Source organism: Choristoneura fumiferana, chromosome 4, assembly GCF_025370935.1.
Source record: "Choristoneura fumiferana chromosome 4, NRCan_CFum_1, whole genome shotgun sequence".
Taxonomy (NCBI): Eukaryota; Metazoa; Arthropoda; class Insecta; order Lepidoptera; family Tortricidae; genus Choristoneura; species Choristoneura fumiferana.
Window position 1 is genome coordinate 12,827,070 of NC_133475.1, and position 12,301 is coordinate 12,839,370.

At 34.8% G+C, this 12,301-nt stretch overlaps 2 protein-coding genes across 6 annotated transcripts in view; one reads left to right on the forward strand and one right to left on the reverse strand.

The window, feature by feature from the left end:
- Positions 1–1,741: 1,741 nt before the first annotated feature.
- On the forward strand, positions 1,742–7,308 carry LOC141427490 (methionyl-tRNA formyltransferase, mitochondrial). Of its 3 annotated transcripts, none has more exons than XM_074086997.1 (5): positions 1,744–2,305; positions 2,524–2,670; positions 3,680–3,813; positions 4,753–4,920; positions 6,929–7,308. In XM_074086997.1, exons 1-5 carry the CDS (start codon positions 2,145–2,147, stop codon positions 7,282–7,284), a joined length of 966 nt encoding a protein of 321 aa, XP_073943098.1. In that variant the 5' UTR covers positions 1,744–2,144; the 3' UTR covers positions 7,285–7,308. The 3 variants fall into 3 exon arrangements, with proteins under 3 accessions (XP_073943099.1, XP_073943098.1, XP_073943097.1); XM_074086996.1 differs by having other exon boundaries at positions 1,747–2,305; positions 2,464–2,670; XM_074086998.1 differs by lacking the exon at positions 2,524–2,670 and having other exon boundaries at positions 1,742–2,305.
- A 154-nt stretch (positions 7,309–7,462) lies between these two features.
- The window catches only part of Gpdh1 (Glycerol-3-phosphate dehydrogenase 1), a 36,034-nt gene continuing 31,195 nt past the window's right edge, over positions 7,463–12,301 (reverse strand). Inside the window, exons 8-9 of one of the 3 annotated variants that reach the window (XM_074086995.1) lie at positions 11,031–11,123; positions 7,463–7,652 (exon numbers count right to left, since the gene is read on the reverse strand). In XM_074086995.1, the coding sequence (XP_073943096.1) occupies positions 7,637–7,652; positions 11,031–11,123 (109 nt within the window). In that variant the 3' untranslated portion in view covers positions 7,463–7,636. Of the gene's footprint in view, positions 7,653–8,986; positions 9,586–9,610; positions 10,038–11,030; positions 11,124–12,301 lie in introns of those variants that run through there. The other 2 variants (XM_074086992.1, XM_074086993.1) reach the window with 2 other exon arrangements.

The window sequence follows — 12,301 nt, forward strand, 5'->3', positions numbered from 1 at the left end:
CCGAGCGGCAACCCACTGCCGTGCGCCTAATGTTAAGGCGCGCCGGCCGAACGTACCTCAACTGCGGAGTATCCAATCCAACCCCCACTGAAAAACTTTTAAAATAATGCATAAACTTGAGGATTTTTCGTAACATGGACATAAGGAAAAATGACAAAAACTCTGATTAAAATGATCAATATCTTCGAAACAACTCAAAATCGCTGAACATACATGGGGGTTAAATCGATAGCTTTTGAGCTGCTCTATTAGCTCTCAACGGTTTGTCGTTGGTTTCTGGGACACCCAGTATATTATGTTGTGGACGAAGTGATAAATCGATCATTTTTCATAATGCCCGGGCATTATCAATAAACCGGCCAAGTGCGAGTCGGTCTCGCGCACGAAGGGTTCCGTACGATTATCTATACAACATTAGACATTAGCAGAAAAACACGGCCAAAAAATCAAGTTTGTTGTATGGGAGCCCCCCTTAAATATTTATTTTATTTTAAGTTAACTATTTATTTTTAAAGTGATTATACAACTAAAGATTCTGTGAATATTTCAAGCTTCTACCTGTTGCCGTTATTAATATCAAGCAAAAAAACAGCAAAACAATCACGTTTGTTGTATGGGAGCCCCCTTAAATATTTATTTTATTCTGTTTTTAGTATTTGTTGTTATAGTGGCCACAATAATACGTAATCTGTGAAAATTTCAAGTGTCTAACTATATATAGCTTGTCATTATTCATAATGCCTTCAAGTAATGTAAGTACAGTAATTTTTTCGGCAAAATTTCAGAGACCTAAAAAAACTAAGATTGGTTTTTTGGAATCTTTTTGTATTTTTTATTTCAATTCCAAATTTTTTGTTACTTTTACGGTCATCCCGTAAAACCTATATCGAAAATACAAACTGAAATATAGATGCACAGAAAAACCAGAAAAATAAGACCTGCGCTGGGAATTGAACTCAGGTCCAGATTCCAAAAAACCAATCTTAATTTGATTGCTTATTAACGATATCTCTTGTCCGGGTGAGCGGTTAGTTCCGTCACAACACAAGACAACAATATTATTAGGTACAAAAAAAAACAACACAAAGTACCTATGTGTCATTGCGGTTGTGAATCGGACGCTGGCTCAGCATAATGCTGAAGCGTTAAAACCACCCCAGCGCTGATTTTCAGCCAGCACCGTCTGCAACCCTCGGACCGTTATAAAGACATACTACACACCATTAACTACATAAATAAATACAAAGGTTTCAAGTCTAAAAACTACCAGTCGGTACTGTACGGCCGGTAAATAGTGTCACCCTTTGGTGTCACCCAACAGACAAACAAAGGTGCGGCCACATGCAGCCGCTCGACTCTCGTTTCCAGCGTTAAATCCACAGAACAATAAAAAACCGGCCAAGAGCGTGTCGGACACGCCCAAAATAGGGTTCCGTAACCATTACGAAAAAATTAAGTAATATTTCTCTAAGGATTTCGTATTTTATACGGAATCTTCCAAGTTTAGATTTTATACCTTAGGCTTTAGGCTGCTATTTACCCTTAAACTACTAATAATTCTCAAGTAAACTTAGCCGTTATAGTTTTCCTTGAAAGTTTGATATGACTGGCTAAATAAAAAATTAACAAAAAAAAATGTTTTTATTAAATTAAATGTAAAATTTCACCTCAATCGCTTGAGGATAAGTATCTGCTTTAAAATTAAGTTGCAAGATTCCACCCAAACAAACATAGTTACATATGAGTACATTAAAAGTTAAATAAAAGCTTGTAAAAAGAAGACTCGCTATATTGACAGTGAATGGGAGAAAAGTCCCATTCATGTCAACATCGACAGACCTTACCTTACTGCTGGAACACAACACGTAGAGTGCACTGAATGCACGTTAACGTCATGTTCTAAACGCATACAACCTATTTATCCAGAAAAGCCATAAAGTTCAAAAAAATACACGGTTTTCTTTTTAAAAGTGGCAGAGTGACAATTTGTGCATGTTTTTCAGAAATACTAGCCAGTATTCGTTTATTACCTTGCATTTTCAGCTGGTACACCAGGTTTTTAATAAGAGCTCAAACATATTTATTCTGACAGGTGTTGTTATGCGTCACTGTCACTGTCAGTGTCAGTGTGAACAAAAGTCAAAATGACATTTACGAGTAGCCTCAAAATTCGATTATTTAGAACATTAATTAAAGAAAAATACATATTTTGTAATCTCTACAGTACTAAACCTGGATACAACGTTCTATTTTTTGGATCTGATGGAATAGCATTAAAAAGTTTGAAGAAAATAAACGAATTCAGGTAATTGAGGGGCATGTCCTCGTTTAACAAACACCTGGTGTTTTTCTTCTTCATTTAAAGATAGACCTTGGTTTAACTGTAGTCAATAAGAATAATTGCCAGTCCCTATTACAGAATATCAACTTCAACTTTTTTGTTTTTGGCAACCGGTATTACAGAATATCAGGGACAACCATCAACCGACTTGATCTAGTGACAACCAAACATTCTAAACACAGGTCAGTTACTGAAGAATATGCTCAGAAAGAGAACTTGAAAACTATACCATGGCCGCTACAAAACATTCAACCCGCAGAGTACGACATTGGGCTAATAGTTGCATTTGGTCACTTGATAAAAGACAATGTCTTGGAGAAATTTCCTATGTAAGTAGGCCTTTTTCCAAATACAGTGTAAACTCTTCAAACGTCACTCGATTTAACCTCTTCACCGCCAGAGTCATCCATTCGTGCCAGCCAATGGAATGCCTCATGCCACGGTCATCTATACATGACCAACATTCAACTCGAAATTAATCCTTTTGTGATGGAATTAAAAATAAAGTTGATTTGTCGCTGGTTTTTCTGTAGCGTACAGAACATGTCACTTCGTTTGTTTAGTGGCAGTGAATAGGTTAACAACAAACTCCATAAAACATCACGATTGCTTGACTGGTTGGTTTACTGTTTTCTATACAATAATACAACACTACATAGCACCACGCACACTATTTAACAACAATACGGCATAATAAATCATTAAGCAGCACTTTCTAAGTTGCCCAAATTGATAAAAACTGCAGCTGTGAGCATTAGTTTGTTTGCTGTTTTGTTGTTTTATTATCTAGCATGTGTTTACTTCAACTGAAGTGCCGGGGATTCTAAGAAATTTTGTCTTTGGTTTTTGTATAAAAAACTTGCACATGTTTACCTCGGTTACTACACTTTTGTCAAGTTGTTACATGTTATCATAATCGCAGTTGCTTACAGATTTTCGAACTGTAAACATGGCGAGTTAACAAAAATCTTTGCATATAGATGAAAATTTATTTACATTTCTTTCTTTCTATTTAACGGCCACTCTCTATAACATTGAAAAGGGCTCAGTCCGTTGTAGTTCAGTCAGATGTAGTTTACACTGTATTTTATATTCAGATTTACTAATACCTTTTCAAGACCAAAGACAGGTTTTATATTACTAATATATTGAATAAATTTGTAACTTTGAATAGAACTGATGCTGAAAAGGCTAAAGCAATTCCAAGCTTCTTTTTATGTCAATTATTGTCAATTGTTGATTGTTTTATCAAAAAAAACTTGCCTCTGTTTATGCAAGGCTAATTTCATATTTTGATGTTAAATAAATCAAAACTAGTTATACTCTCCTATTTTGCAGGGGTATGGTAAATGTCCATCCAAGCTTACTCCCTCGGTGGCGTGGCGCAGCTCCTATCATTCACACTCTGATGCATGGAGATGAAGTCACTGGGGTCAGCCTCATGAGAATCAAACCAAATATTTTTGATGTAGGTATGTACTTTTTGGAAAGGCTGTTAAATCTGCTTCTTTAAGAACTGCAGTAGGTACTTAACAGGTTTAATTAATCATGTATCAGTGGCCCAATTATTGAATAAACTGAAGTGTAGGATATCTATCACATGAAATTTTGAAGGATTGAAACTAGGATTGCCAGATTTCTTTTCATCCTATAAGGAAGAAAATGATCAGTTTGTTTAAAAAAAAATATTCCCTTGGTGGACACAATATTGTGTCAGTCAACTCAACATATTGGTGCATACCCACTTGTTAATCAGCCATTGCATGGAAGATATCATAATAGATACCAAATAATAATAAAAATTAAAGTAGCTTTTGCATGCAACTTCATCTTTTTTTATTATGAGAGGGAGGCAAAAAAATGAGTACCAAATATAATCTGCCAAGAAGACTATCCCGCAGGAACTTTGCAATGTTTCAGAATAAAATCTATCCTATGACCTTCCCAGGGATTCGAGCTATACCAAATATCATCTAAATCAGCAGTTTAATGCAAAAGTAACTCTGCCTGTCTCTGTTACTTCCAGCAGGGCCGGATTTAGAGGAGAGCAACAGGGGCTACAGCCCCGGGGCCTCTACAAAAGAGGGGCCCCACAATAGAGACCTCGTTTTTTTTTTCCGTCATGTAAACACTAGTAAACAACTATTTATTCATCAATATATTTGTTAACTTCAATCAGGCAATCAGTATAATATCAAAATCTCAAATTGCCCTCATTTTATTACTACTTTATAAAATAGTTTGGGAAGGGCCTCCACTCATTTGTTGCTCCAAGGCCTCCAGACGTCTAAATCCGGCCTTTCGCATTTATAATATTAGTTAGGATACGGGACAGAGCCAGTCCCGGCAGGTCATTTAAAACTGTTTAGAATTAACCTCTCTTATTATAACTGTTTTAACTATATTTTCAGGTGAAATAATCTGCCAAGTAAAAGTACCAGTAGCCAAAGATATTCTGTTACCTGAATTAACTGACCAACTCTCTGAAATGGGCGCAGACATGCTTGTTGATTGCATGAGGACACTGCCAGAAAGTTTAGCAAATGCAAAACCACAAAGCCTTGAAGGTGTGACTTATGGTCAGTAACCCACCCTTATTTTCAATATTCAAAATGATTTTTAACCCCTGCCACAAAAAGCTGTGTTATAAGTTTGACCGCAATGTGTGGCTGTGTCTGTCTGTGGCACTGTAGCTCTTAAACAGGTGAACCGATTTGAATGCGGTTTTTTTATTTGAAAGCAGGTTTTCTAGCAATGGTTCTTAGACATGTTTTATCAAAATCGGTTCAGCCGTTTTTGAGATATTGAATTGTGAAGTGACAATTTCGGGGGTTTTCCAACTTTTTGTTGGTTAGGTTGTTGGGGAGTGGTAAAGAATTACATTTAGTTTTGCTAGTATTGTGCCAGGACATGAAATTCTTGAAAGTTCAAAAGTTTTTTTCATGGGGTGTAATGATCTTCATAATAACAATTTTGCTATAATTTCATTTTTCACTGCATAAAAATGAGATGTATACTTTCAATTTGCATACATGTTCAACCAGTATAAAAAAGAAATGCATAACAAACTGCATACGTAGGCGGGATGATAAGTAACTGGCCTTTGCAATTTAAAATTAAAAAAATTAAAAAAAAAACTACTATTTTTAAAAGCGTGTCTCTGGCTATCTGCGTTCTAAATTTGAATCTGGTGGTGTGACAATTTAATCGATTTGTTGTCATTTGAAAATATATTCTGTCGATTGATTTCAAAATGGATAGATTTGAACAACGAGCGGTAATTAAGTTTCTGTTTATGAAGAGGATGAAGGGGACAGAAATTTATGAAGAGTTAAACAATGTGTTGGGTGAATGTGCTCTATCTTATGCCGCGGTAAAAAACTGGGTGGCCGAATTTAAACGCGGCCGTACATGTGTCCAAGATGAAGTCCGCCCCGGACGTCCTAAAAGTGTTACTCCAGAAATGGTGACCAAAGTGCATGATTTGGTTTTGGCCGATCGACGATTGAAGTTATCTGAAATAGCTGACACTATAGGTATCTCGAAAGAACGGGTACATCATATCCTAAGTGAAGAATTGCATATGAAGAAGTTATCCACCCGTTGGGTGCCGCGATTGCTTACGCAAGATCAAAAAAGGATTCGGGAGCAAAACTCGAAAGATTGTTTGAACCGTTTTGAGCGTAATAAAGCTGATTTTTTGCGTCGATTTGTAACAACTGATGAAACATGGGTTCACCATTACACACCAGAATCAAAAATACAATCAAAGCAATGGACCGAATCTGGGTGTTCGGCTCCTAAAAAAGCTATGGCTGTAAAATCAGCGGGGAAGGTGATGGCTTCAGTTTTTTGGGATGCTAGTGGAATTTTGATGATAGATTACCTTCCTAAAGGTCAAACAATTACTGGAGAATATTACGCTAATCTTTTAGATAAACTGCATCAATGCATTCAGGAAAAACTACCAAGTTTAGCGAAAAAAAAAACATCTTCCATCAAGATAACGCTCGAGTTCACACGTGTGTTAAAGCTATGGCAAAAATCAACGAATTAAAGTTTGATTTGCTGCCACACCCACCTTATTCGCCTGACCTAGCACCATCAGACTTCCATCTGTTCCCTAAGCTGAAAACTTTTTTGGGTGGACAGAAATTTGCCACAAATGATGAAGTTATAGCCGCTGTAGAGGAGTATTTTGCAGGCCTTGAGAAAAGTCATTTTATGCAGGGCATTAAAGCTTTAGAACGAAGATGGAATAAATGCATAGAACTACACGGAGACTATGTCGAAAAATAAAATCAGATTTATCACGAAAACATTAGTATTTTTTCATAAGGCTAGTTACTTATCATCCCGCCCTCGTAATTTGAGAACATAATAAAATGGTTGAAATAATTTGTAATTACGTATCATATGAATAGTGTAAGCCATGGAGACATAGTCGACGGAGCTTTGCTTTCTAGAAGGGCGTGATTAAGGCGCTTCGCACTTATGTTATCCTAAAACGATTGTTATACAAAATGTTTTTATACTGATTGAAGGGACTCTTTTTTTTTATTAATACCTACGATTTTATTTTTTCAGCTAAAAAGATTAGCAAAAGTATAAGCGACGTAAGATGGTCAGAAATGACCTCAATTGAAGTATACAACTTATACCGTGCTATTTATGGGTTATACCCTCTTACCACCACGTTTAGAAATAATCAGGTGAAGCTATTTGATGCATTTCTGGATTCAACCGAAGGAAGTCATAATCCAGTGGGAACACTCGAATATTGTGAAAGCACAGATGCAATAAAAGTATTGTGTAAAGATAGAAGATATGTATATTTTAGGTCACTTAGAATAGTAGGGAAAAAGGAAATAACAGCTCTGGATTTCTATAATGGATACATAAAAAATATGCCAGTAGAGAAAAGAAAATGTATAGTAATTTAGAATAAAATATAAAGATAGAGAATGTGCATTTGGTTTCATTTTTCATAAGCATACCAATTTTAATTGAACATGAATAAACTCATAAATAATGAAAGAAATAATAATTATCAACATAATATTAACATATATTTTAACAAACTACATCACATTACTTAAAAGTACATACTAGATGTGTCTACCATTATATTCATAAGACTGTTGCTAATATACTTAAAATTATAAATTATTTGTACTATTCATCCTAAAAACTAAAAATAGATAAATATTAAAATATATAATTATAACTATTAAATTAAAATATAACTAAGTATTCTTTGGTCAGTTGACAATAGTGCAATGCAAGTTAATTACTTCACTCCATCTTTACCCTGTAAAAACAAAAATCATACCATTAATAAATGAATTTTTGAACTAACTTTATAGAAGATTAAAAATAGTGTCAAATAGTTATCAATAGAAGAACAGAGCTGTAATAGTACGTGAAGACCCAACACTATATTGTATTATTATTTTTCTCCCAAAAGAAGTCTAAACAATGAGCTTAACTGAGAAAATGTTAATGAAATATCTTATATGAATGTAAATATGTACGAAGATAGGGTATACTTACTGATAGGTGACATGGTTATTCACAGGTTCTATTCTATGTAAGCTAGTTCTTCGCAGATATGGAACAATATGATTACGCTTTCTGACCCACAGTGTAATTTCTGATAATAAAATATTTCTTTGTGTCTTTCTAGCAGATGATAGGCCACAACAAATTTGTTAAAAATCATGAGCAAGCACCTAGGATGAGTTGTAACATATAAATAAAACAAGTTATTAGAAATAATGAGAAAATGCAACTTGTAATATTATAACAAAATAATTACATTACATTTTATAACAAAATAGGTCTACGTAAATTGTACTTTCATTTATTTAGTAAAAATAAAACTTGTAATTTTTACGTGAACCCAAATAATTTTATGACTACACAAAAACAGAAGCCTGCCGTCAGATACCTCTTACCTTCTCCGTAATTTCGTTTTATTAAGTAATACAGCAATGTGATTTTCTAACTATCCTTATCCTGTAAAAATAAACGTTGCAAAGCTATTACAGCAGCTCTGGAAAAATGAAAAGCCGAAAACGCTGTTACTTCGTGAAATCTGGCGTTTTCGCTTTTCAACGAATCAAGGATTAAGGCTTCTGTTTTTTTATGGCATTCCAAATGTTGATTCGATTTTGCACTAGCGAGGCATTCATGATTTTATAAATGGTATGTAATTAAAATGCGTATCGTAAAACCTGCGATAAGTGAGAAGAATAAGATTATATTTCAAATATCAACCAAATTACCTAATGACTAAATGACTCTTAAACATCCCTATCCAACTACAGCTATCTCGACAGACTAGGAGACTATGGCTCAATCACTCATTTAAACCATTTCCAATATTTAAATGCATTACCCAAACCCTTAACAATTAAAGTTCACCTTTGCTATCTATAAAATGCCTTGTTTGAGTCTTGCCAAACGAAAAACTTAATCTATTTGTCTCTTAATAAAATTGCAATATTCCGACCTTGACAAGTAGTCACTAGTAAAAAATTGCCGTATTTATATCGGGTTTACCTGCACTCATTTACTGTAAAACTTACGACTACTCATACAGAAACTGCGTCGCACGATAGTCATTACGTTACTATATATGACTGTCGTGAGACGAATATAAGATTGTACAAGTGAGTACAATCAAGCGCACACGTGCATTTAGAATAAATAGTAATTGTCATTAGACAAAGTGCAAGACGACGCAACACAGGTGCATAATAGTAGATTGCGATCTAAAAGCTTACTACGTTTAACATACGGCATTTCATAATTGTATAAAGTATGTACTTATATCTAACTAAATTACAAAATAAAATCTAAAATCTTTCGTTTTTTATTTAATAGTTTGCTTTTAGATCACGCTCTTAATAATTATAGTTAATTATTACTCTGTCTGCATTAAGACAATCAGGTACTTCTTTTATGTACTTTTGGGAATAATTGCACTTGAAACTAACTAAAAAGTGGTTGTTGAGAGATTTGTTGAGTGGTTGTTGAGATTAAGTCGCGTTTTACGCTATTTGAGTTAAAACTCGAAGTTATCGAGTACCCGACTCTGTTTGTATTAATGCGCACAGAATACTCTAAAAAGCACGTGCTCGATAAGTATACAAAGATGATGATGTTTGATATCGGATGCCAAACACTTCGGTGAAGCACTTCACTCAGGTCACAGAGAGCATTTGGGCGCTGGCTGTTTCCTAGAATATTAGTAAAATAATGTTATTAACACTAACTCATTAGAAAATTGATAAAAAAAACACACTCGAGTAAACTTAGCTCGAAAAATATTACAGCCATTGTATTGCAAATAGATACACATTATCACGTCTCTTCGAAAAACAACACCAGTTATATGAAGGTATTGGTTTTGTAAGCGTAACTAGCAGAACAATCATAGCACACGAACCGTGACTCGTTTTAAATGGTTAAGAAGTAATGATGAACACAAAACATTTCAAACAATTTAATGAAACTACAGGATCTCGAAATCGTTCTATAAAATATCGAAGTAAAACGCATCATAAAAATATTTTTACAAAAGAAACATGCTCAGATAGAGAAACATAAAAAGTTATAAAAACATTAATGTTAGTTAGCACTTCTTTATTTTCAACGCAGTTAGTAAATGCTAATATTCTTGGGAGCGAATCTGGAAAGTTCAATTAATAAGAAGGATTAGAGAGAAACATACTAGAATGGAACTAAACCAAGGACTAAAGAAGATGGAGTAATGGGATAATGAAAAATAGTTTACTCAAAAATATACTTTATTCCACAAAAATTATGTGGTAGCTACCTCTTTGATAGATTAAAACATTTGTCTTTTATATTAAAGCGAGACGTGCATGTAGTAGGAGAAACTAAAGCTAAAGTGGGCAATAAAGATATAACAATCGATTCTTTGTACATATTATTTACTACATATTGTACTTATCTCTTACACTGGACTCCACAACATCAATAAATGTTATCGGAATAACAACCACTTCAACTTTTTCATTTACTCTGCAACTACTAGCCAAAACAAGATATCGCACCCTCCCGGGTGAAAATTGTTGGCTTATTTGACAGATAATACATCATAACAGATAAAACTACTATCACTTATTCGATATTAGCGAACAACATATAGATATTATAAAACAACAGGTGTCAGTGACTTCGGTAACATCTCTTTAAATAATTCATGCTTTATTCACATATAAAAAACCAAATCACATTGCCGCTTTAGTGCGTCATTGCTCTCTCGCGCCGACCATTCAATATACAACCAGTCACACACAAAATTGAAGTTCAAACATTAATTTAAAAGAAACCTATTCATGTTGCAAGCCTAACAGCTCCGACTCGGCTATCAATATAACCATCACCGTTATCAGCCGGTAGTACGAGCACAGCGTCGAAGCACAAATCAATATCCCGATACCCAGCCACCTAGGGACGCACAAAGCGGTCAACGTGTTTAGTATAACCATAATTCATATAATCATAATTCATCTAAGTACTAGCACCCTGTAAACGAATAGCTACATACATGTTAAAGAACAAGTGCATGCCAATAGTATTATCGCTCTATTCTACGTAGGTAGTTAAGTTTGTCTAGACTAGAAGCTGGAGAGGAAGCGGTTAGCAAGCGGCTTACATGTGCTCTGGGTGGCTGCGGATGCAGTCGATGAAGTCAGTCGGCTTCAGCTCGCCGCGGCAGATGCGGAACACAGCCGTGAACAAAGGGAATCTGGAATTCAAAGGGGAAAATTTTCACAATCTGGTTAATGGAAATTGGAAATCTATACAATACAATACAATTACTCTTTATTGTACACCAGAAATAGTAAGCGATACAGAAAACAGGTACACAGAGAAAATTACAAGGAAAATTATTATTATCTATCAATGTATATAGGAAATATATCTTCTATATAAATCTAAAACTGAATCGTTAAATGTGTTGCTAAGCGCAAAACTCGGGAACGGCTGGACCGATTTCGCTTATTCTCATTGTGTTGTGTTCGTTATTGTCAGGAGAAGGTTTATATGGAAGAAAAACAACAACAGGGGCGAAGCCGCGGGCAACATCTAGTAATAAAAAAATATTGTCTGTCATAAAGTAAGATTAATTTGTTATGGACATGTTATTGCTGAAAAAAGTCATTGGTTTTAAGCTATTAACGTACCTAATACCGAAATATCATTTTTGGAACTGAACATAAACACAGAATAAGTAATAGTACAAGTACAGAAGGTTCTCTCTTTTGATGTTGACGAAAGCCGCAATTTTATATGCCTACGTAATTTTTATTAGCAAAATCACCGCGCACCACCAAGCAACATTGCAACTCTAGTGCTGCACGCGAAGGTCGTTATTATTTTGCACCTACGTTTTTGTTTAGGATTGGGTTGTATGTAAATCAATAAAAAAAAAAACTCACATATAACTTAAAGAGTCAATTCGGACAAATACTTAGTTTTCTAGCATTTTTAAATTGACGCGCCTACGATCTCCGACGGTCACAAAATTGATAATTGTACAAGGTCGCGTGCCGAATGCGTCGTCGGCTGCCTCAAAGGTTTTATACACCCGCAGTGGGCATTGGTAAATCGCGAATTACCTATCTGTTCTTTTGTCGCACTCGCACTTAATATGGTTTCGAACAGAATTGCGTTAGTTAGTGTAATGTTATATACAGAATAGAAAATAGTAAGAATTTTAGTGTTTTCATGAATTTCCATAAAAATTAAATTCATGTTCAGATAACATATGTAGTTTCCATACTGTTTAGTGTGGCTATGCATATACTGTTTCAGCGCTCAAACTGTGCAATTTAAATATATACCTACTCATCCCAAAAATCGAAACACCATGATGATATTCTAATATCCTCACGAAAATCACACAGCTACATGTAGCGTTAC